The sequence below is a fragment of the Schistocerca americana genome, chromosome 11 (assembly GCF_021461395.2).
Source record: "Schistocerca americana isolate TAMUIC-IGC-003095 chromosome 11, iqSchAmer2.1, whole genome shotgun sequence".
In the NCBI taxonomy this organism is placed as follows: domain Eukaryota; kingdom Metazoa; phylum Arthropoda; class Insecta; order Orthoptera; family Acrididae; genus Schistocerca; species Schistocerca americana.
In genome coordinates, this window is record NC_060129.1 from 191,716,516 (window position 1) to 191,741,727 (window position 25,212).

Genomic DNA, 25,212 nt, shown 5'->3' on the forward strand with positions numbered 1-25,212 from the left:
GAGTGAGTTGGCAGTTGGCTCACACATGCTACAGGAGTAGCATTCAAGTTTACCTGAAGATGAAATGGGAAACTTAAAAATATTTTAGAGATGTGTGGAAGGGAATTTGGGCTTGCATCATATTCTGGCTGTAAAATAAGAGTGACGCCCAAAATAGTGTATCCCAAGTGAAAATATTCAGTGTAATTGTAACATGTTGTAACATAGTAGTTCATGGTTTTCATTGTTCTCAAAAATTGCCAAATTATGCCCAAATAATCTGCAGATCAAACACTCCACACTCAGATAATCAGAAGCGTGCTGTAATTAAAACAAAAATATTACAAGACAGTCACTGTGCTTCATTAATGCAGAAAGGCAGTTGTGTGTAAGAACACATTTCATTTTCTTTGAAAGAATTTTAAGTTTGAAATCTTATGTATTGCCTATGCTACGAATCTCCTTATAGCAGTAGCATGGAAACTGTAGTGATATAAACATGTAAACTAGTAACAAAATGAGGCCAGCTGTTTTGTGTTGCATGTCTTTTCAACAATAATTATTCTACTGCTATTCTTATGTTTTGCAGGAGCCACATATTTAAGAGCTGCATGCAAATTAAATAAATAAACAAACAAATACCTAAGTAAATGAATGAATAAAAAGTAACAATACTCTAAATGTGTGCTTTAGGTACAAGCACCAGGGTACTTGCAAGAGGCATATTGTGCACATGCACAAGAACGAGATCAACTCCTCCATTTTAAAGCAGTCTGAGCCTGAAAGTGACCATGATAATGAGCTTCCTCTTGGTTTGTGTTTCGTTGCCTCTGTCGTCATCCCTAAAAGTTTTGGTGGAACTGCACATTCCTATCACTTCTCCCTGTTATCCTCTTCATTTCAGCATAACTGCTACCTCATAAGTCATCAACTTTTTGCCTCTGCAATTATTTCTCTCTGCCATACTTCAGCCACAGCTTTCAATGGCAGCCCATGTCCTAGTACTTCTCCACGATCTCTCTCTCTCTCTCTCTCTCTCTCTCTCTCTCTCTCTCTCTCTCTCTCTCTCTAATTGTATTCCTTGTTACACATATTTTCTCATTTAGTCACTGTAGGATGTTAATCCAAGCAGTAGGACAGTCTTGTTGCCCAACATTTTAGAGAAATGTAATCTTCCCATTTCCAACCTCTCCAATGTTCATATTTCATCCGTGAATGCAGTTGTTCTCCAAACATAGCTTTTCATTTTATGTCTCAGGTTTCCTTGGTGTGGAGGATTAATGGTGTGCTTCTGTGTGTTCAGCTCATTTATTGTTTCCATTTTATGCACAGTAGTAAGATGAACAACTCAGTCATCATCTTCAAGTGGCACTGCAAGTTCTGCTGTTACATGTAATCACTGGCTGAACTTAGACCACATTGAAACAATTGTCCTTGTTGTGCCACTGTTTATAGTGCAGTTTGACATTCTATGCCGATAGTTTTTTGTTCTTCAGAGGTGCATTCATTTCTGTGAAATTAATGTTTTCTCAGCATTTTCCAGCTGTTGTGAAAGTGATGGCTCATGAGATCATAATAAATTGAGTCCCAGACACGAAGCTTTGTTGAAATTGAAACTTTTGTCACTGATTATTTGGTGCTAAAGATTCAGGCCCATGGAGCATGAACAATTTCAGACTAAGAGAGCCTTTCTGTAAGACGTTTTTCCAATGTAAGTTTTATAAATTATAATTTTATAAATTTAACAGTTTAGATACACAAAAGCGATCATATAAATAATCATACAACAGCACATCTTATCATTTTCTCTTTGTCATTTTTTTAAAAGCAAATGTTTCGATAGGGCCACCTAATGACCAAAACCATTAACCAATTGTGTTACATCACAACTGTAAATGAAATGTAATGTAATCAGTTAAAACTTTCAAACAGTTGCAGTATCTTTTGCTATATGTTATACCTGCCCAAATTGTTGATTTTTGTGGCTTCTTGTTGATGTATTGCCTTTGGCTTCTGGTTTGGAATCTTCAACCAATATTTGTTTTATGATTGCACTGGAGGATGCACTTCTGACAAATCCAGCCAGTCGTGCTGGTGAAACATCAGGAAAATCATTAAACATCAGCCAAATATCCCAAGCCAGAAGCCAACAGGCAGTATGCCATTGTTTGGCCTGATATTGTGTGAATTTATTGTTGGCTCAGACCTAGAAGAGGGAGGGAGCCTTGTCTAAAGGACTATAAAATTTAGATGTCAAGTGAAATGAAATGAATTTTATTATGCAAGTACAAACTATTTAAAGAGAAGACTGTCAGAATTGAGGACTTAAGTTATTGCAGTGGCAGAACCAGCTTGTGATGATGATTCTGGTTACCTCAAAGAATCTTTCTAATAGGTAATCCCAGTGTTACATAATTGTTTTCTGTCATAGTGATTTGAAATATTTTACATAATTGTGAAGCATCAATAAAATCAGAAATTTTGGTAAAGCACTGAAAAGCAACAGCAGTGTTAAAATTCTCAACTTAAAACAATGGAAACACCAGGTAGGAATGTCAACAATGTAGGAAAGAACAGATAAATTGCTACTTACCGTAAAGATGACATGTTAAGCTGCAGACGGGCACAATTAAGATGCTGTCACATAAGCTTTTGGACACAGCCTTCCTCAGAAAAAGAGAACCACATGCCATTCATTCACACAAGCAAGCGCACCTCGTTCACACATAACCAACAATTTCAGTAGCTCAGGCCTGAATGCTCGAGCTGCTGGTGTTACCAGTCATGTGTGCATCACGTATGCTTGCATGTGTGAATGAATGGTATGTGTCTTTTTTTCTGATGAAGGCTGTGGCCAAAAGCATATATGTAATGTCGTTTAATTGTGCCTGCCTGCAACTTAACATGTCATCTTTATGGTAAGTTGTCAATTTATAATTTTTTGCAGTATTTCAAATACCAAATTGTTACAAATACATAATATGATATAGAATAACAAGAATTATACAATAAGGTATAAGTTATTTTGAATTTAAAAAAATTGCTTTTGGCAGTCATTGAAAGCCAAAATTTTCCAAATTGTTCATGCAACTGAGTATGTAACCATATTTAAATGTACTCTCTAAAGAAATATTTTCATTGTAAATTTCACTTAAGGGTACGAACTGCATTTCGACACATAAGCAAAGGAGTCTGCATTGCAGTATGTTGGTTTCATTCATATGTATGCCTGAAATAAGTTTCACATTGATTGTGAAAAATGGCATTTAGTGGACATATTTGTCTTTACATGTCACCACAGCATACATTCCAACAGTATATGCTGTAATGCACAGAATGTAACAGAAGTTGCATGCTACAAGTTCCTTTCATTTGCATTGTGTGGAAACTTTGGCAGGCTTGGAAGTTAATTTCCTGTATGTAGAATAACACCTTTAATGCTTCTATTGAGAACTTAGTGAACAAATGCTGTTCTTCTGGATTGTAATTACAATATAATCCCAATTTTTATTTCCCAGAAATAACACTTTCCTGCTGTTTACAACATTTTTTATCAATCCCATCAAATTTCCTATGGCCACAATGTTAATTTACATGCAATTTTGTGTCAACATATTTACAAATTTCCCATGATTCATACTTTATGAAAAAATGTTTGTGGAGAAAAAACTGATGTAAAATGATGGTGGCATGATCTTGGCCATCAAGTAGTGTTTAGAAACATTATGTGGTTGAGTTTTTTGGATGTTCTACACAGTATTTAAACCTGGAAATATGTAAAACTTGGAACAATTTGTGCCATATCTTTTGCCGCCGCCAAACTCTACTTTGCCTGGTGACTGATGGGAGTAAGTAGGTTTGTTTGAATAAAGATAGTATGACCGATGACAACCATTTACAAACTCTCTACAGCACATATGCAGTTTTGTGGTTGTTGTAATCATCGTCACATCTCTTTTGAACCATATTTAGTATGTTTTGTCTTTGGCCGCTTGTAGTGCTTGTTGATACCCTCATTCAGTTTGCATTGCTGGAATGTTTTTGGTTTGAACACAGTGTGAATTTCATATATTTTTATGTGGAGCAAAATGTGTTTCAAGAATTTACTCTCTTTGTTAAGTGCAATATGTACGGATGTATTTTTTGTGATGTTACACAAAAACAATGCAAGTGATGGTTTGCACATGTATGGTTTTCTACATAACTGAGGAGGCACAGTATGTGATAACCTCAAAAAGATGACTACAGTTAGAGATGCAGAACAATACATATACAAACACCACACAAAATACTTATGTAAATATTTGTACTTGTAGATTGAGGAAAAATTCTCAAAATGCACCGCACTAAGAATAAAAAAAATACACAAATGATGCAGTATTTCATTATTTAAACAATGAATAACAGTTGCAGATGTTCCAAAAACATCAATCATGGCTTATGAAATTGAGTCAAACATTTCTACTTTCCAGTTACAGTTCCCATTACATCAGTGGTTTTTATTAGATTATAAACCTACTAGATAATAAACAAGTCCTGGACAAATGTATTTTGTTGCCTATTATGTGCACATACATAAAGTGTGAAAAGCAAGGGAGTATCCTATACATAACCTTTGCAGCTTAAAATGTTGTTTCCCACATTTTACACTTTCCTGCATTTTACACCATTTTTTTCTTTTGAAGTCCCTTGAAAAGTGTAAAAGTTAAGTTTCACTGTATGTCAAAAAATAGGTTGTCAGCCCATTAATATCAATGCAGAAGGCTGTATTACCATCATGATTGTGATACAGAATTATTTTCATGTTCTTGTGGAGAAAATTTCTCTCTTGTACCCTCTAAGAAAGAAGCTCTCCTTTTCATTTTTTGGTAAATCTATTGTGCTCTGCAAATAAGATCACTAAATTCTGTCTGGCACACTATTTGAGGCTCTTGCATTGAAGTCAGAATCACTCCCATACGTCTCCCCTTCTGAATTTTCCACTTTAGAGATACATGTTGAATATTGTTGATTGCCCAGGAAAAGATAAGTTGACATAATTATGTGCTGCTCTCAAAGCTGTTTGCGTTTTTGCATGAACAGTGGTGTGATTAGTTTGAGATGTATGGTCAGAAACCTCTGTGAAAAAGAAATGTGGTCTTGAGACTCCCTTCAACCCTTTGGAACAGTGAATGACATAGCAATTTTTGAACCATTCAGCCATCCTCTGTGATCAGCAGCCCAAATTGCACAATATATAAGTGGTGGTCATATTCTCGTACTGTGTGACCAAAGTAAAGCCTGTAATTGTAAGCTCTTCTGACCAGTGCAGTTATTTGTTTTTGAGATTCGAGCACAAAATTTCCAGAAATATAAAAAAAAAATAGACTGACATAATTTCTGCACTTTAGGGTAGAAGAAATGCTGGCATTAATAATTCCATGTATCATTTGTCCTTGACGATTCCTCAGTTGACTGCTCCATATTTTAAAATGGTAGATTTTTGCTTGTTGGTGTAATTGTGATACCTGAGAAGTTTCATAATTCCACAACACTACAATATCAGCAATGAAAGCATCTTAACACTAACATAAATAATTGGTATTAGCCATAATGCTATAGTAGACAATATATTAACTACAGTCAAAATGCTTTAAATTATGTTTTTCACAAAAACGTGGCTGATGGTAATGAACAGAATAGAAATTAATGAATAATTATTTGTATATTATCAACTTCAGTTTTAACAGAAAGGGAAAGGTCACTGTTCCTCATTAGGATTTGTCTGCTTCTATACACAGAGCTTATGCCTTCTATTGTAGGGTCTTCAGCCTCAAAGAACCCCAATAGATCCAACAGCCAGCCAGAGATGTCAGAGGCAGGAGTGGCTGGTGCTTGCAGCAGCTCATCAGAGTCCCGCACAACCACCGTGGCCTCTGCGTTAGTCACTGCCACCAACTCCCCACATAGCCAGGTCTGCCCGCACTGCCAAAAAGTATTGGTGGGGAAGGATGCACTGGTGGTACACATCAAAGAGGAACATCCAGCCAGGTGAGACTGAGTCCTGTGGCTTTGTTTCAGGGCGTTGATTGTATAGTATGCTGTGAAGGTAGGATAGGATTCCAGGATCTCCTGAATGGAATGAGCAGCCTATTCAGCACAATACATGGACAGAGAGTAAACCAAGGAAAAGAAAGTATTGAGGGATAATAATAGAAATGAGATTAGTAACAACCTTGATATTAAAAGGGGGACCATAAAGTAAATGGACGCAGTGAGGAAATGAGCAGTCCAGCACACACCAAGGGGTCATTCATCACTAATGGAGGACCCCCTGTGGGTCTGGGGATTAGAATAGGCCCAAGGAATTCCTGCCTGTCGTAAGAAGCAACTAAAAGGAGTCGCTCATGTTTCGGCCTGTATGTGATGGTCTCCTGTATGGTTTGACCTCCATTTTTCAAAATTTCCCGAAGAGTGAGCCAATTGGGGAAGGACACCTTACATGGTGCATCATGTCCATCGTGCCTTGAGATCTTCAGCCCATTTTTTTGTCGTTGCACTGCAGTGCAGCTCATTCTTCATTTCTTGGGCGAGGACACCTTCCTGGGTGCGATTTCCACCATGCAGTATGCAGTGTCACTTTTTGCACTGACCATGAACATGGACTTCTTTGCACCTGCCAGGTGGCCTTTGCTGCAGCTGGGTGGCCCAAGTAGGGAGGGCTCCTTGTCTGAGTCGGTGCCATCAGGGTGTATGATGTGCGATGAAGCTTACCACATCATTACTTGCTGGTGATCAAACACCAGCAGTCTCTAAGCATTCCAAGCCTCAGTACAACTCAAGAAAGATGACCCTAAACCATTCCCCTCCCTCGCCACTCCATGGGAGGAAGGCCATGCTAAGGATGGCAGCGAACCTTATTCATCCTCGTACCTCATATGTACAAGAACTGATGGGGCTCCTTTGTTTCAATGAAGCTACAGTTTTTTGTAGAGTATGTAACCTCCCCCTCACTTATTGACCTTAATGACAGTAAAAATTAAACTGCGTGCACCTAATGGAAATTTGGGAAAAACAGTCGTCACCGAAGTTAATCTGTTGGTAAAGAGGGTGGAAAGGGTTACATCTAAATGAAAGGAAAATTGCAAATGAAACTGGTGGAAATTAATTTTGAAAAGGGGTAAAGTTAATAAATAGAGTAAATGTGCAGTCATTATGTTAACAATTAACTGGTGTTAATTAGATATTTGAGATTTGGGGAAAATTACGGTCGCTAGTCCTATGGCCAACTACTATAATAACTGAAAAAGAAAGGTTATTGCACATATAATTAGCACTAAAAGCGTGGCAACTGAAGGTTGACACGTGTTGTGTTAAAACTGAATGTTTGTCAGAAGTAATAACTTTCGCTACACTCTGACTTAATTCAGCAAATGAATTAATAAAACCGGAAAATTGAAAGTTAATTTAGTGACTGAAATTAATAGTGAGCTTTGTTTCTGAAGCACTACGAAATTCAGTAAAATAACGTTAGTCTTGGGCTACCTCAACAATCATTTCAAAAGCCACTTGAATCTACGCAATTTAGAAATAAGAGATTTAACTTTGAATTTGAATTAAATGATTCTGAACAATTAACAGTAGTAAGATTTAGTATGTACCAAGCTGAGCTGCAGTCACAGGTAAGCTAAAATATGGTAACAAAACTCGCACTCTTAATTTGTGCTTGTGTAATCTAAATATTGTAGCCAGCTATGAATACTTTAACTGAACTTTGAAATTAAAGCAGTGAAATGGAATAATATTTCTTTAATGCTGGCATTTGAATTTCAACGACACTCGGGTTCATTCCGGGAAAGGAAGGGACCCTGCTTGGTAATGCAATTGGGACATTGAGCAACAAAGGTTCATGCTACCTTGCTGTAATTTGGCGAGGCAAATTGTACAGTTTGAAAAGCTGAGGTCTGCCATACAGTTCTAAAACTTTACGTGCTTCCAGTCTTCCTTGTTGGCTGATTGAAGGTTTGAAGCCGTCGATCGAGGAGGTGGCGACAGTCACTCATTGTCGGCCGTCGCTGTTGCAGAAGCTGGATGTTGGTGCGCCTTCTTCTCGACACGGTCACCAGGCGAAACGGGCTCTTGATGTGCGCCAGCTAATGCTTCCCGTCCGCGGCACCGTGTCAGAAACTATCATCGCAAGTCGAGCGCAATTACATGCTGCCAAACCCCGAAAGAGCGGCAACTCGCGGGAGTGTCACACAACACACCTGCTCCACTGCCCTACTCCTGCCAGACTCCGCCTCTGCCCGTACTCCATGCGGCAGAGTTCACACTACCAAAGATCCTAAACACTTTCGTTCTCCACACGACCTGTCGATGTAATCGTTCGATAGCATAGTTTTCCCTAGGCAAGACCCAGTGTAAAAATTACAAGTAGTATTTACAAAACAAACCAATTATACATTGACATAATGCACAGATGTATGTGTATGTGCAGATGGATATATGTGTGTGTGCGAGTGTATACCTGTCCTTTTTTCCCCCTAAGGTGAGTCTTTACGCTCCCGGGATTGGAATGACTCCTTACCCTCTCCCTTAAAACCCACATCCTCTTGTCTTTCCCTCTCCTTCCCTCTTTCCTGATGAAGCAACCGTTTGTTGCGAAAGCTTGAATTTTGTGTGTATGTTTGTGTTTGTTCATGTGTCTATCGACCTGCCAGCACTTTTGTTTGGTAAGTCACATCATCTTTGTTATTAGATATCTTTTTCCCACGTGGAATGTGTGTATATATATATATATTGACATCTCTGCCCAAACTCTTTGCCTTTACAAATGTCTGCTTGTGTCTGTGTATGTGTGGATGGATATGTGTGTGTGTGCGAGTGTATACCTGTCCTTTTTTCCCCCTAAGGTAAGTCTTTCCGCTCCCGGGATTGGAATGACTCCTTACCCTCTCCCTTAAAACCCATATCCTTTTGTCTTTCCTTCTCCTTCCCTCTTTCCTGACGAGGCAACCATTGGTTGCGAAAGCTAGAATTTTGTGTGTATGTTTGTGTTTGTTTGTGTGTCTATCGACCTGCCAGCGCTTTTGTTTGGTAAGTTTCATCATCTTTCTTTTTAGATATATTTTTCCCACGTGGAATGTTTCCCTCTATTTTTATATATATATATATATATATATATATATATATATATATATATATATATATATATCAATTACAATATATAAAGACACAGAAATGTCATATCTTCAGGTAACAAAACAAGAAAAAAGTTATAGTACAATAGATGGAAATAGGAGGATATGCATTTCTGTCGTTACAAATATTTAGAGGACAAGTTTGTGGAGGTGGAGGGCATGTCCAAAATGCGATCTGGGTCAGTCTTGATAAAAACGGCATCCTCTGCCGAGATACGGACTTCACTTGCTTGTAACAAGTCGGGGAATGTTTCTGTTACTGTCACACCACATAAGAGCTTAAATATGGTCCAGGGTATGATATTCCACAGGGACCTTCTTTTGCAGTCTGACGATGAGCTGCACACTAATTTAGAGCAGCAAGTTGTTCATTTCGTGTGGCGCATCCATCAGGGTCTGAGGGATAATCAGGTTGTCACCAGCACCTTCATCTTGGCCTTCCAAGGTGACGCCTTACCCGAGAAGGTGAAGGTGATGGTCTACTGCTGTGATGTCAAGCTATATATGCCTCCCTCGATGCGGTGCTTTAAGTGCTGGAAGTTCAGCCATATGTCTTCCCTCTGTACTTCCAGCGTCACATGCCGAGATTGTGGATGTCCATCTACGATGCTCTAGGTCTTTTTCCCACTAATCAGTTGCTTAGCCCTCCCCTGAAAAATTTGGTTTGCTCCTCTAGCAAGGTGGTTTCTGTTGTTTTCCTTCATCTCAAGGTGGGAATTTTTTAAAATACTGTGTGTGATAAAATGGTTCCTGGTGGCAAAACTGCAAAAATTCTTGATGGGTTTCTTGATGAAACTGAAGTTAATCAGTAATCTACTTGCATTAATATTTTCTTCAGGGTAACGTTTGACAGTGATAAATGATAATGTTTATTCAATGAATTTTCAATCAGCAACAAGTTTGCCCTGATATAAAACTTCCTGGTAGATGAAAACAGTGTTCTGTACTGAGACTCAAACCTGGGACCTTCGCTTAAGCGGTTAAATGCTCTTCCAACTTATGGGACTAGCATTCAAGGAAGGTTTAGTTACAGAGCTCTGTCTTAAGAGGATACTAAGTTCACAATAATTTCAGGACACACAAAAGTTTCAGTATCATCTTCACACATTATTGTGTTGCATCTTCGTTGGTGCCTTTTGTCATGCCAAATTTTGAGGCTCTCCTTTGAAGTCTGTGGTGTTAGTAGTTCCGTGCAGCACTTGCTGTGATGTAGGTACGTCTGCTGATGAACTCCCAACTGCTACTTACCATCCAAATAGTACCTCAAATAAATAATGAAATTAATTGAAGACATAAAGTTTGTAAATGAGTTTGCAATCATATTGTGGCATTTCATTTTAAAGGTCCATCTTGATTGCACAAATTTTACAATCCACTATTACTGGTTTGTTATTTTCATCTTCATATCATAAAATATTTTGACTTACTGTGTACCTACATGTATAGATTTTGACATTGACATTGGTACCTACACCACAATCCAGAGTGCTGTCTGCCATACTTCCACGTGGACACCCTCACACAGTTTTCAATTCTCTCCCCTTAAGTCGGTGGTGGTGTTTTTCAGTCTCCGTACTAAGGTTCACCCTGATCTTGTGCTCTACCTCAACACTCAACACTTGACCACGGTCCCCTAGTCGTATTTATTAGGTCTTCTTTTGGACAAGCTTATTTTGTTGCCTCATATCTGTCATGTGAAGGTTGGATGTTTCCCTAAACTTAATGTCCTTTGCTTCATTTACCACACCTCTTGGGGCATGGATCTTTAAACCCTTTTTCACCTTTGTTGGGCATTAGCTCTGTCTCATCTGGACTATAGTTGTCAAGTTTATGGATCAACTGCCCCTTCCATGCTGCTTCTCTTGAACCTGGTTCACCATTGTGGTATCTGTTTAACCATCGGTGCATTTCTCACTAGCCATGTCAATAGTCTTCTGGTTGACACTGGTATACCTCCCGTAATGGTTTGGTGGTCCCAGCTCCTGGTTTCCTATACCACCACTGTCTGTTCTTCTCCTTCTCACTCCACCTATTCTCTAATTATCGCCACTTCTGGCTGTCACCCACCTACTGCCTGCCCTCAGGTGGGTTTACTGGTTGGGCTGCACATAGTTTCTTTCCACTGTGATTTCCATCCCACCTACTTGTCCTTTTCTCCATGTTCTCTCCCAGCCAACCCCCCTGGTTACTTCCTTTGCCTCGGATTCTGATGGACCTTTTCTGGGGTCTGAAAGCCTCCATCACTCCAGTGGTGTTCTGTTGTTTATTTTGAACACTTCAGGGTGCCATTATTTTCTACACTGATGGCTCTAAATCCACCAATCATGGGGGCATGCCTTCACTTCTTCTTTTGGCAGGGAACACCATCTGTAGCCTGTCATATGTGGAGTGTTTACTGTGAAATTGATGTCCATCTGTGGTTCCCTCTGCTTTATTAAATGGTTCTTCCTAACCCACATGTTATGCATGGACTCAATGAGAGATCTTCAGGCAATCACTCAGTGTTTTTCCTTCCACCCCTTGGTCTCTGCTATCTATGGCCTCCTCACCAATCTTGGTGCTGCTCCATGGTCGGTTGATGTCCTTTTACCCAGCTCAGTAAGTGTCCCAGTTAATGAACTTTGCTGATAATCTGGCTGGGTGTGGGGGGGGGGGGGGGGAGGAGGAGGAGGAGGGGGGCAGCTGCCTACCCCCTGTTCTCGATGCCTACTCAGACAGTGGATTTGCAGCTTTACACCATATCCCTTTCTGCTCAATCGTGGGTCGAACCTTGACAGGCTACCCCACTGTCTGATAAACTTCATCCAATCAAGGGACTCCCATCGTGTGGCGTTCTTCCCTCCTCCTCTCCTGGCTGGAATCTATCATCCATCTTTGTATTGGCCATACTAGGTTGACCCATGGCTTTAATCTACAATGGGTAGTGTATATATGTAGTATCAGTGCCCTGCTCACGGTGATTGATATTTTGCTGGACTGCCCCCGCCTTTTGACCCTTTGTACTAAAAGTGCCCTCCCACCCTCCTTGTCCTGAGTGTTAGCAGACAACTCTCACATGATTAAATATGTCCAGTTTTCTTCATGAAAATGGTTTGTCCTCCCAGGTTTAAGTGCTTGAATTTCCCTCTGGCATTGGAGCCCCTCATTTGCAGTTACTACTGGCATTGCTTATGGAGGCCTTGGCCTTGCCCCAACACAGGCCAGGTTCTCCCCTCTTTTTCCCTATGTATTGTCTGGTCTTTTGTGCAGTCTTGTTCCTCCTTTTCTTGTGTCTTCTTCTCTGGTGTTGTTTCCATTGTCACTACTGGCATGGTGAAGAGATCAGTACAGGTCAGTGGCAGTGTTGGTGCTCAAGCATGAGGAGTGTTTCTGGGGCACCCCTGCTCTCTTTTTCCCCTCACCTCCTTTTATTCTTTCCTCTTCCTGGAGCCCAGATGTTCCTTTTTACCTCTGTTTCCCTGTTTTCCCTTCTTCTTGATTGGACTGGACTGTGCTGTTTGTGTTGTTCCTCCCTTGGTTTCTGCAACCTTAGGTCATTGGACTGATGACCTCAGTTTGGTCCCCTCACCAACCAACCAACCAGCCAACCAACCAACCAACCAACCTGTATCACAACATTTTATGACCTGAAGATGGTAGTAGCAGAAACTGGCAATAGTGGATTGTAAAATTTGTGAGATCAAAGTGGAACTTTACAAGTAGATAATGAAATAAAAACAAATATTTGACTAATGCAGAACTAAACCTTTACAATAAGATTTATTACAGACAAGCTTGCTCATTTCGTCAAGACAAGGGCATAGAAAACTTTATACCCTTAATACTTACAGGAAGAAATTCCGAATTGAATTAATCTAAATTCTGTACTCACAATATACTGCCTCATATAAATTAGTAACCACGTTCCTTTTTTCTAAGTAAGATAATTCAAATATGGAAGATGGTAAGAAACATTTTACACACACACACACACACACACACACACACACACACACACACACATGCACACGCACACACACTCAAAACCTACATTTCCTTTTAATTAATTAATTTTTCTTCTACTCAAAACATTCATACCATTTTTTGTTTCATATTAGGGCTGCTGGTATATGGTTTGCATTAACCAAATATGAGGTCGGTTCAAAAATTTTCAGAACATTTGTAGTTTCATGCCAGTGGTATGTTGGAGTGAAATGTGCTTGCCATCCTGCACACACTTGTGTTCAATGTGTAATGGTTGAAGTTTCATTGTTGTATGTTTGTTATTTATTGTTCAGTGCTGTATTGAGTAGAATGTTGTGTCACATAGTTCACAAATTTCAAGATGGCAGGGTTAGAGGAGCAATGCATCTGCCTTAAATTTTGTGTGAAATTCAAGAAATCATATACAGAGACACACCAAATGATGCAAGAAACTTATGGTGATGTTTGCTTAAGAAATACTTGGTGTTATGAATGGTTCACATGGTTTAAAAATGGCCAGACAGAAGTTAAAACTGACCCTCATTCAGGATGTCCTTCGCCGTCTACCAATGACACTCATGGCAGGAATGTCAATGAAATTGTGCGTGGCAGTCAAAGACTGACTGTCAAAAAGATTGCAGAAGAATGTAACATTTCAGTTGGATTGTGTCATAAAATCCTGACGTGACATCTTGGAATGCATTGTTTTGCACCAATTTCATCTCATGGCTCATGTGTTGAGACCAGGAGGACCTACACCTCTCAATCTGTAAAGAGCTTTCAGATCACGCAAGTGAGAATGAGATGTTACTCGAGCCATAATTGTTGATGAGATGTGGATCTACAGTTATGATGTTAAGACCAATGTTCAGTCTTCACAGTGGGTCAGGAAAGAATCTGAGAGACCAAAAACAGCTTGTGAGGTCATGGCAGATGTCATGCTGCTAGTATTCTTTGAAAATTAGTTCACTGTGAATTCGTGCAACAGGGACAAAATGTTAATTGATGGTACTATCGGGATGTATTGCAATGCCTGCAAGAAAATGTGAGAAGGAAACTCTGTGAAATGTGCTGAGACAATTCATGGCTCTTGCATTGTGATAATGCACCTGCAAATTCATCACTGTTGGTTTGTGACTATTGCACAGAAAACAAAATTGCTGTGCTGCCTTATCCTCTGTACTCTCCAGGCCTGGCTCCAGTGGACTTTATTTCCAAAGTTGAAAAGATGAAGATTTGAAACAGTAGACAACATAAAAGAAAATTTGCAAACGACGCTTCGTGCAATCCAGCAAGTGGCACACACAAACTGCTTCCGGAAGTGGAAACTGTGTTCAGAGTGGTGTAAAAGTTGTGTAAAAGAGTATTTCAAAGGAGGCCATGCACAATAAGTAAAAGGTAAGCATAGAAAAATTTTGTGCCAAAGATTGGGAATTTTTTCAACAGACCTCATATAGGTTTTTTGTGTTATTATCCATTATATTGTTATTATTATTATTATTATTGTTGTTGTTTTTGTTGTTGTTGTTATTGTTGTTGTTGTGATTGTTGTGATTGTCTTACTTTCAAAGTCAAAATGACTATATGAACTTTCATGGCATCAGTTTTATTAATGTTACATTATTTCTATACAATCACATATCCTTATGCTTTCTTCACAATTGCATTTTTTCATATGCTTTATGTCACTAGGTTCTGCTTCAAAGGCCTGTTACACTGGCTCCGTTGTAGTCATACATTTATAACAACATGATTCCCTCATGTTTCAGTGATTAAAAAAACCCATATCAGTTAGTATTACCAATGTGAAGAAAACCATACAAACGTAAGCTGTATGTTTCCATTTAATAATAGAACAAGAGTTTTATAAGGCTTATAAAAATGGATTCATTTAGATGTAATTACTTAAAATGTCTGTTATTAGTTGTTCTGTAAATTTTCCCCCTTTAAATTAATAGTAGTGATAAATATGTAACATTTGTCACTTAACTTGTAGTATTTATGCCTTTTTATTAACAAAGTTTCTTTGTAATGTCTTCCAGGTAAATGTCTTTTGTAAGTCTCGTAAAACTAAGTTTCATAGATATCAACACTGAGTATGCATAACTTTCATTATCTTTAGTTCTATTTATTAATTAGTTACTGATAATCTCCAGTGGATACCCAATGGCCACTTCACTTCAGGAATACTTGCAATTTTACATAATGAAATTATGAAAATGAAATAATGTCTATGCCACAAGCTTAAGATTAGATTAGATTAGATTTACTTTCATTCCAATTGATCCGTAGTGAGGAGGTCCTCCAGGATGTGGAACATGTCAGAAAAACAACAATACATGACAAATATTTAAACTAAAACAAATAAGCTAATGTACCATTCCACAGGTCCCAAGTGGAATGATCGTCATTTTTTAATGAACACTAAGAGTCATTTTACAAATACTATTGCACTGAATTTAAAATAAAAAAGTTTTATATTTATTTATAAGGTAAGAAACATGTAATACAACTACTGTAATACTTATTTACAATGAACACATTACTGCACTGAAATGGTGCAGAAGTTAGATTATACTTACACACACACACACACACACACACACACACACACACACACACACACACAAATTTTCAGTGAACACATTACTGCACTGAAATTGTGCAGAAGTTATGTTGTACTTATATACAAATCAGTTGGTTTTCCTCAGAAATTCATCAATGGAGTAGAAGGAGTTGGCCACCAATAAATCCTTTAGGCTTCTCTTAAACTGAATTTCATTGGTTGTTAAGCTTTTTATGGCTGCTGGCAAGTTATTGAAAATGTGTGTTCCTGAATAATGCACACCTTTTTGTACAAGACTAAGTGACTTTAAATCCTTGTGAAGATTATTCTTATTTCTAGTATTGATTCCATGAATTGAGCTGTTGGTTTGAAAAAGTGATATATTTTTAATGACAAATTTCATTAAGGAATAAATATATTGGGAAGCTGTAGTTAGTATCCCTAGTTCCCTAAACAGGCTTCTGCAGGATGTTCTTGAGTTCACACCACATATAATTCTTACTGCACGTTTTTGTGCCCGGAAAACTTTAGCTTGGCTTGATGAATTACCCCAGAAAATAATCCCATATTCATTCTTTCATACTTCACCACTGCATGTGTTTTGTCTGTATTAGTATTGTTATTTTTACATTCCATAATTAGTACTCCTTTATATTGTGGCTGCAGTTATTTGTATATCTTCCTAATTATCATACAAACTGATTTTAGCCTGCTGCTGGTTGAAAGAACACTAACACCACAAAGATATTTACTGTGTCTTACTGTTAAGATACTATCATAGAGTTATCCCTTTATATACACTGCACAGCACAACTGAAGGATTACTATTTCCAGACCCATAATTGTCTCCCATTGGAGTGCAGAAATTTGGCTCAGAGGTGTCCACAACCTACCTCTGTAATAGTGCAGAAGTGTGGCGTCCTGGGACATCATCCTCAGGCTCGATAATGCGCATGTCGAAACATGCGAAAAAAAGGCCAGAGCTCAGAAGTTCATGTGACATGTAAGGTGGGTTAATGGTGTCACATCGGCATGAGATTTCTTCGCAATTTTGTCCAATGCCATCATTGACCTGTCACATAATGGGAAGGTCATCACACCCCCTCTTACCCACATTTCATCCTTTCTTGTGACAGCTCTGTGATGATCAGAACCATGACGCCCAGCATTTAAATTGTAATTCTCTTATGGGTGGCCAAAGAAAACTTTTCAGACATACTGCCACTCAGAATAAATGAGAAAATGCCACATGGAGTGACATAGAAGTCATCAATGAAACCACACCTTTCCATACGGTTTTGGTTCCCACACATTTCACAGTTGAAAAAGACTGTTCACTGTGCAGTGAGTAACAGGATGACATTTGTGACAACCTGACATCCTGTGACATTTCAAGCCTTCACTAAGGGCGTTGTGGGGATGCAACCCCACTGAATGTGACAGTGCTTTTTGGAGTGCAGTGTGACTGGAACTTTTGCATTCATACTAGTGGGAACCACTAGGAATGATTGAAAACTATTTGACAAATTGTGAACGTGATCTGAAGCAGCAAAGGATGTATGTGCATTTTCAGCCCTCCTTTTTCATGCCGTCCTGTGGTGTGATGATGGGAGGCAGTGACATCCACACAAGTGTGAATAAAATGGTAAAAGATACCTGTACCCCCACCCCAATTCAGCAACACCAACAGTGACACCTGCCCACCATTCCTGAGAATTTTAAAAATGTGCTCTTACAAATACAACCTGCAAAGTAGGCCTAGGAACCTGCAGGCATCTGGAATCGAAGGATGAGAAAAAGGAGGGCTGAAAATGCATAAGCGTCCTTTGCTGTGGCAGATCACTGTCAAATTGTGTCATAAAGTTTTGAATGGTCCCTAGTGGTTTCGCCCCTTACACGGGAGCAAAAATTATGTCACAATGCCTGTATAGAAATATTGAAATGTCTGGGTGGGTCAGCGGTAACAAAGGTTGTAAAGAACATAGTCATGTTGCTCATTGCACTGCAAACTGTCATTTCTGACTATGAAATGTGTAAAAAAAAATCAATTCCCCACGGAAAGGGATGGTTTCATTGATACCCTTTGTGCTACTTCCTGAGGCCTCTTAAAGTCAGTTCTGAATGGCCATGTGTGTAGAATTTTTTCATGGGACATCCATTACAAAATTTCATGATGTCATTGTTAGGTATTGCACTTCTGACACCTCTTATGGAGGCATCATGGAAGGGATGAAGTGTGGGTTGAAGAGGGAGTGTGACGACCCTCCCATCATGTGACACATCCATCATGGCAATGGGCAAAATTTTGGTGAAATTTTGTGCTAGTGAGACATTATTAACCCACCTTCACATGAATTTCTGAGCTCTGGCCTTTTTTCCATCTCAGAGTGTCATCCTTTTGCACCATTCCACAGGAAGGCTGTGTAGGTACATGTGAGGGAAATTTCAAACTTCAGAAAGGAACCAGGAGAGAATTACAGGCTTTCAAGGAAGTGATCTTTTAATTCTGTTGTACTGTGTAGGTTTTGGTTTTGCTTCTATAATCCAGCAACGAAATCTAGCCACCCAGTATAGTCCTCCCTACCAGTAGTGTCATAGGTACCAACAACGTAGTTTACACCAGATATACTGGCAGTATTTACATACATTACAGTTGTTCAGTGTAACCGTAATTATTCTATTTTCATAAATATTATGCTCAACAAACAAAAAGAAATATAGATTGGGTACAAGGCAACAATAAATATTCAAGTGTCAAGCCACCAGAAAAGAACCTCCAAAAGGTGAAGTTGCTTAAGTCTGAAGTCAGTAGGATCGGTGACAGTGATGGAAAACCAGTACGCATGATGTCATAGCCATCTCCACTACCACAGAGCACACAAGAATTGCCAACATAAATATCCCGCACTTCTTAGCAAATGTGATTCCACAGTGAGTTCACCAATCTAATCCTAGTAATGAGATGATTTTTCATGTTTGCTACCAACAAAAAAATTTGATAAAATCTTAAATTATCCAAACTTAGAGATAAGAACACTACTTCTTTTACACACTTCCCTCTACTTCCAGTGATGCCTACTATTTGGACTCCAGTAATGGGCAACACTGGTCACTTCAACGTTTCTCTTTCATTTTCAATAAGGCTTGAGCAGTAATGCATGTCACACCTGAATTGACAAAAATGTAAGCCATTTCTCCAAGTACTTTTCCTATAACAATGGGTTTTAAACTTACATTCACTATTAAATGGTTTTTCATCCTCAAGGTTGTTATGTAATAAGTGTTCTTTCTCCAAGTTGATTGAGCCTAAATATTGGGGCCAGTGATACTTCTTATTTGTCTCTTCATATGGCCCCTAGCAAAAGATGTTCATCGTTTTATGTTTGCTCAATTATAACTGTACCAATAGGCTATTGATTGTTCCCCAAAAAAGTATTCTTCTCTAATCTATGGAACTTCCTGATGCTTTTCTGGTGCAGTTCATCATTATTTGTATATCACTAAAGTTGACAGCACTGACTAGTTCCTACTTCCCCTTCTCTTCTAAGGTCTTCATTACATTTCTGAAAATTATCTTTATCAAATGTTGATTGTTTTTCGTGCCTAGTTTTGTTTAAAATATCCAGTTGCTCGAGATAATTATGTATAGTAATGATATTATGATACTCCTTGGCAGTCATTTTCTCCCTAAAATTGGCAGAAATATGACTGATCAGCACCTTAATCAACTGGCTCTCACTAATGTGTTCATCTAAAAGCTTTGTTCTAGGTAGATGCCACCCAAATACTTCCTAAATTCTCCCCACTTCTATTATATGGTTTAGGATAGAACAGTTTCAATGGTAGTTTGTGCTGCTTGCCATCAGACCAATATCTCTCTTTTAAACTGCCTGCCAAAGTCAATTTTGGAAATCTTTACGATGCAGGACTCCCCAATCTGTGACTTTGGCTTCCAAATGTCTGACAGTAAATCATTTTTTCTTCTTACTGTCTCATGAAGCTGGTAATGCACCTACAAAAGTCCTCAGAAAAATAATGATGTGTACTGTCCCCTCAGGTTTGATTCTGGGGCAAAAATGTGATAGATAAATGCTACTCCCTAATCAGATTTCCTCCTGCCAAGCTTTGGCTGTTAGAAGAATCTCAGTGCTTCGTACCAAATAACTGATTTTAATATCCTCACTGTTACTAGGTTTAACACTATTAGCATTTTCCTCAGCAACAACTTCATCTGCTTTACAGATGCTAGAGATGGCTGAGGGCTCATCCTGTATTTTAACAGCTGGCATTAACAATTCTAAATTAGTAAGAGCCATATTTAGCTCAACTAGTTGACCCTAATCTCTGTTAGGTGTGTTGGAAATCTATCACAATTACCTGCCTCCAGGTCTTAAGTACATGCAGTGGTCATGTGACCTTGTTCTCAGTTTTCCTAGAATCTATTTCTACCCCTCTCTTTATAGACTCTAAGATCTTTCCTTTATGATCTCTTCCTTTAAGTTAGATAAGTCTTCTTGTTTCTTGTCTAGAGTGAAATTTACTTCATCGATAGATTGTATGAATTCTTGTCTAGCCGAATCTATATTTGCACATACTTCTTCTTTGCATGTACTTCTCTCTTTGCACGTACATTTTTCTCTCTGCACATACATTTTTCTTTCTGCACATGCATTTTTCTTTCTGCACATGCATTTTTCTTTCTGCACATGCATTTTTCTTTCTGCACGTGCATTTTTCTCTCTGCGCGTGCATTTTTCTCTCTGCACGTGCATTTTTCTCTCTGCGCGTGCATTTTTCTCTCTGCGCGTGCATTTTTCTCTCTGCGCGTACATTTTTCACTCTGCGCGTACATTTTTCACTCTGCGCGTACATTTTTCTCTGTGCGCGTGCATTTTTCTCTGTGCCCGTGCATTTTTCTCTGTGCCCGTGCATTTTTCTCTGTGCCCGTGCATTTTTCTCTGTGCCCGTGCATTTTTCTCTGTGCCCGTGCATTTTTCTCTGTGCCCGTGCATTTTTCTCTGTGCCCGTGCATTTTTCTCTGTGCCCGTGCATTTTTCTCTGTGCCCGTGCATTTTTCTCTGTGCCCGTGCATTTTTCTCTGTGCCCGTGCATTTTTCTCTGTGCCCGTGCATTTTTCTCTGTGCCCGTGCATTTTTCTCTGTGCCCGTGCATTTTTCTCTGTGCCCGTGCATTTTTCTCTGTGCCCGTGCATTTTTCTCTGTGCCCGTGCATTTTTCTCTGTGCCCGTGCATTTTTCTCTGTGCCCGTGCATTTTTCTCTGTGCCCGTGCATTTTTCTCTGTGCCCGTGCATTTTTCTCTGTGCCCGTGCATTTTTCTCTGTGCCCGTGCATTTTTCTCTGTGCCCGTGCATTTTTCTCTGTGCCCGTGCATTATTCCCTGTGCCCGTACATTTTTATCTGCACAGAGTGTCTTTATCTTTTTCGAAATCCTCGAGCAAATTTAATCTTGAACTGGAAAAGTCCTCTGTTAATTTCTTTATTTAATTGAATACCTTCTTCTTTTCAGCTTGACCTTCATCAGTATGAGCATGGACTTGAGTCCTAATTTTGGATATCTATTCAGAGACCACTAACTCGAGAGCTGAATTACTATAAGTTATTTGCACAGTAAACTCTCCTTTCACAGCCTGATTATCACTATTAATCTGCTTAGCAGTACCCTAATTATTAAACATTTTTTTAGTAAGAGTCTGATTATTATTAGATGTTTGTGCAGAGAGCTGATAGTTGTTTGCTCACCCAGTTCCCTTTTCAAGTATCCGTTTTCTTTCTGCATTTCTTTCCTATCATTCTACAGCTGCTTTGTTAATTCTTGGTTCAATTGAGCTATATTGGACTCCACTTTTAATTGATATACTTAACTATACGCTAGTAATTGATCAGATAAATATTGTTCTCAAGTGTTTACACCAATCATTGACACACAATAGAACTATTGCAGCAAACACACTTTGCATTTCATTAGAGACAATATGTATGCAAAAGTTGCTACCATTTTGAAAGAGACACTCTGCTCTATGTTATTACTGCCAGCATGTGGATGCCATGACGCCAATGGCTGCTATACTGCTGTCCCAAATTCATGGCAGTTACATGATGCTAGACAGACTGCCGACATCTGCTTTCTGGTTGCTGTTGAAGACAAAATGTGTTGTCTTGTATTTGCTTTCTGCCCACAACTGCAGCTGAAGACTGCTGGTGGCGAATCGAAATCACCAACAGGCCACACTGATGTACTTGTAGGTGCCGCCCTGTTGACCCTGTATGTAGACAGCTAAACTGCACTTGTAAAAATATAAGATTGTTGCAGAAGCAAGAGTCTTTACATGTGCTGCAGCCTTTATGGCAAATTTGGTCTTCCCACAATGACCAACCCTTTCAATATTTTCCAGTGTTCTTCTAACAGTGTCCTGCACATGTTGGTTACCACGATGAATCCCATCCTGCTGTAAGCTGTGATGATGTACTTCACTGGCTGCATACTGTTTTACTTGGTGTAATATGGATAGTTATATGCTTTTTGAACAGTGTCCCATGGAGTTGAACACCAGTCACTGCTTAAATACTGATGAGGTGAGCTAGATTTCTCAGGGTACAAATAAGCAATGTATTCTCCCTCCAGGCATATTAGAAAATAGTTAATGTCTTTGAGCTAACTCCTTTCACAGGTATGTGACCATGTTAATTAGTGAGACTACACCCCATATGAATATTTCCTTGTATTTATGTTATTCTTAATGGAAAATCCTATCTGTTCTGATATACAGCAGTCTGCCTAGATGAAAAGAGATTTCTTCTAAAAGTACATGTAAATACATGAACTGTATTCACAGTTTCAAATACAAGCAAACACCAGTTGTATAAGGGAATGACAACAATGAAAATTTGTGCCAAAATGGGACTCCAACTCAGATTTCCCATTTTATCCATGTAGTTACGTTAACTGCTTTGGCTACCCATACATGACTCCCTGCCAGACCCAGACTTCCATATGTTGTCGTTCCTGACACACAATGTGTTGTCATACATAAATACATACATACATTATGCAATTCCCATAGGAGAGGATGACATTTCAATTGAAAGTCACTGCCTGATATCAGCTGATAAATGTAATATTGCAGTGCTTGTGTTGTTAAGAAGAAAGGCACTGTGACAACTACAGCCTTTGTGAAGTACATGAAATGTGTTCATGGTTGTGAGTACAATCAGTCATCACCTGCCGACAGTGAAAATTTTTTCCAGACTGGGACTTGACCCAGGATTTCCCGCATTATGCAAGCAGTCATCTGAACCACTTGGGAGTCAGACCCAGACTTCTGTATGTTGTCATTCCTGTATCACAACCTGTACTTCTACACAAATGCACACATGTCTGAAGGAACATTGCATTATTCTTCTTAGCAACACAGGCACTGGAATATCGTATTCACGTAAATCATCGCCACAGTCCAAGAACTGCTTTAGCTATTTCACAAATCAATGACACTTTGAACCATAGAATTTGATCAGCCACGGGTACTATTTGAGTGTGCTGCAATTTAATATTTAAGTATATCACTTCAAACTATCTTTCTACCAAAATTTCAGTTAGTAAATTTGATGAATATGTTAATGTAGGATCTGTTATTCTTCAAAGTTATTTTTTTCCTTTATATGTCAATCCCATACTGAATCTTAAACTGTTATTGAGAAATTTCCACAGGTTCTGTGTTTTGAGGCAAACTTCGGATAACTGTAATGTTCTGTTGTCAACTCATGAGTTATCAACCAAACTCAAATTTCAACTCAAAAAATGAATTGAAAGTATTTCAAGGGACTGTAAAAAATTAGTCACTTTAAAGAAATTAAGGGTTCCCTCTTTGTATTTTTTCCGGAATTATTGTTCAAACACTATATCAAATTAGTTAGTTTTGATTTACTGTCCATACGTGAAACTTCCATTATATGTTCCAATGTGCCTAATATTTTACAAAATAGACTGCTTGTTAATAACTTCCAGAGGAACATTAACTGGACAACAAAAGTCAAAATTAAAACCCTTTCCTTTAAATATATATATCTCATAGGCTTTTCACTGTTACTCAAAAATCAATAAAATTGAAAAAATCTCCTCCTTGTCTGTTGGTAGGATCATTGCACACTACTCTATATACATGATCCACACACATGTAAATAACACACTTTTTATTAATAACACTTTGATATATTATGCAGTGACCAATACTTGTTCACTACCTCTCGTGAAGTGATACATCATGTATAAATAATTTTCCAACATTCGTTGAACGAGAATGTGCAGAGAAGATCTGACAATGATGACATGAAGTTTTCTTATTTTGAACTGTCAGTAACCTGTCCAATTGTGTCGTTGTCAGAACACTGTTGGATCACTTTACTAACATTTTCCCCCCACGATATGAGACAAACAGAAATACAATATTTTAGTACAAATGTCATACACAAAGTAATTAAATAATAGTTTACTTGCCTACCTGATGTTGCTCAAGCAGAATTTAAAGATGGTGCTGTTCACTAAAGTCTGGAGTACTACAACTGTTCTCCAGTATGTGCTGATATTGATGTTAACTCCAAATTTATTTACCAGTGCAAGTAGAAGCCTATGCAAAGGAACATTTCATAAATAATGAAAGAAAATCTTCTAAATAAGGTTATAGGCCTTGGATTTCTGAGGATATCAAAATTTATCTTCAAACAAAATGAGAACTTTATGACAGCCAAGATATCCGATGATCCCAGTAATATTTGGCGTTATAGTCTGTGCAGTAGATTTCTCAGCAGTCCTGTACAGGCATTGAACATTTCTTGAAGGCAGAAATTGGTAACTTAAACAATAAAGTAAAAACTGACAGGAATTTTATAAAGAAGAAAATGGGGAGAATCGCCAGTAAAATACAAGGATCATCTTATTAGTGACCCAAGAAAAGTTTCTGATATATTCAACAAATATTTGTTAACAGTAACAGCAGACATGATTGGGAGGCTCTGTAAATAAGGCATAAATTTTCTGCAACCCAGTGTACCTGGCACAGTACAACAGGTTCATGTAAGAAGTCACTATACAGGAAGTTGAAAGGACTATTCTGGAGTTTCCAACATATCTAGTAAATTATTAAATACTGCAATAGCCATGCGAGTAAAATCCTTTGCCATATTTTTGATGTATCAGTCAGAGCAGGGAATAGTACCTCAAGGACTGAAGTATGCAGTTGTTAAATAAAACATTGTAGAAGACGGGAGATAAGGAAGGTACTACTAACTATCAGCCAGTCTCACTACTCAAGAGATTTTCTAAGGTTTTACAGAAAATAATGCATGTCAGGATTTTTTTTTTTAGTTTTATTAATCTTTATTCATTCCAGGTTATGTCACAATGATATTGGGTTAATGTAAGAAATGTAAAAAATGTAGATAACTTAGCATCTAAATTGCTTTCCATATACATTTCATCCGAGGTTTGATTTGCCAATGCTGAGAGAATCC

General features: G+C 38.5%; 1 protein-coding gene across 4 annotated transcripts in view; it reads left to right on the forward strand.

Moving 5' to 3' along the window:
- LOC124553713 overlaps positions 1-25,212 on the forward strand; it is a 194,263-nt gene that overhangs the window by 52,746 nt on the left and 116,305 nt on the right. For 3 of the 4 annotated variants that reach the window (XM_047127610.1, XM_047127611.1, XM_047127613.1), the window contains exon 3: positions 5,781-6,009. The exons of the other annotated variant lie outside the window; for it this stretch is intronic. In XM_047127610.1, the coding sequence (XP_046983566.1) occupies positions 5,828-6,009 (182 nt within the window). In that variant the 5' untranslated portion in view covers positions 5,781-5,827. The remainder of the gene's footprint in view (positions 1-5,780; positions 6,010-25,212) is intronic. 4 annotated transcript variants of the gene reach the window in all.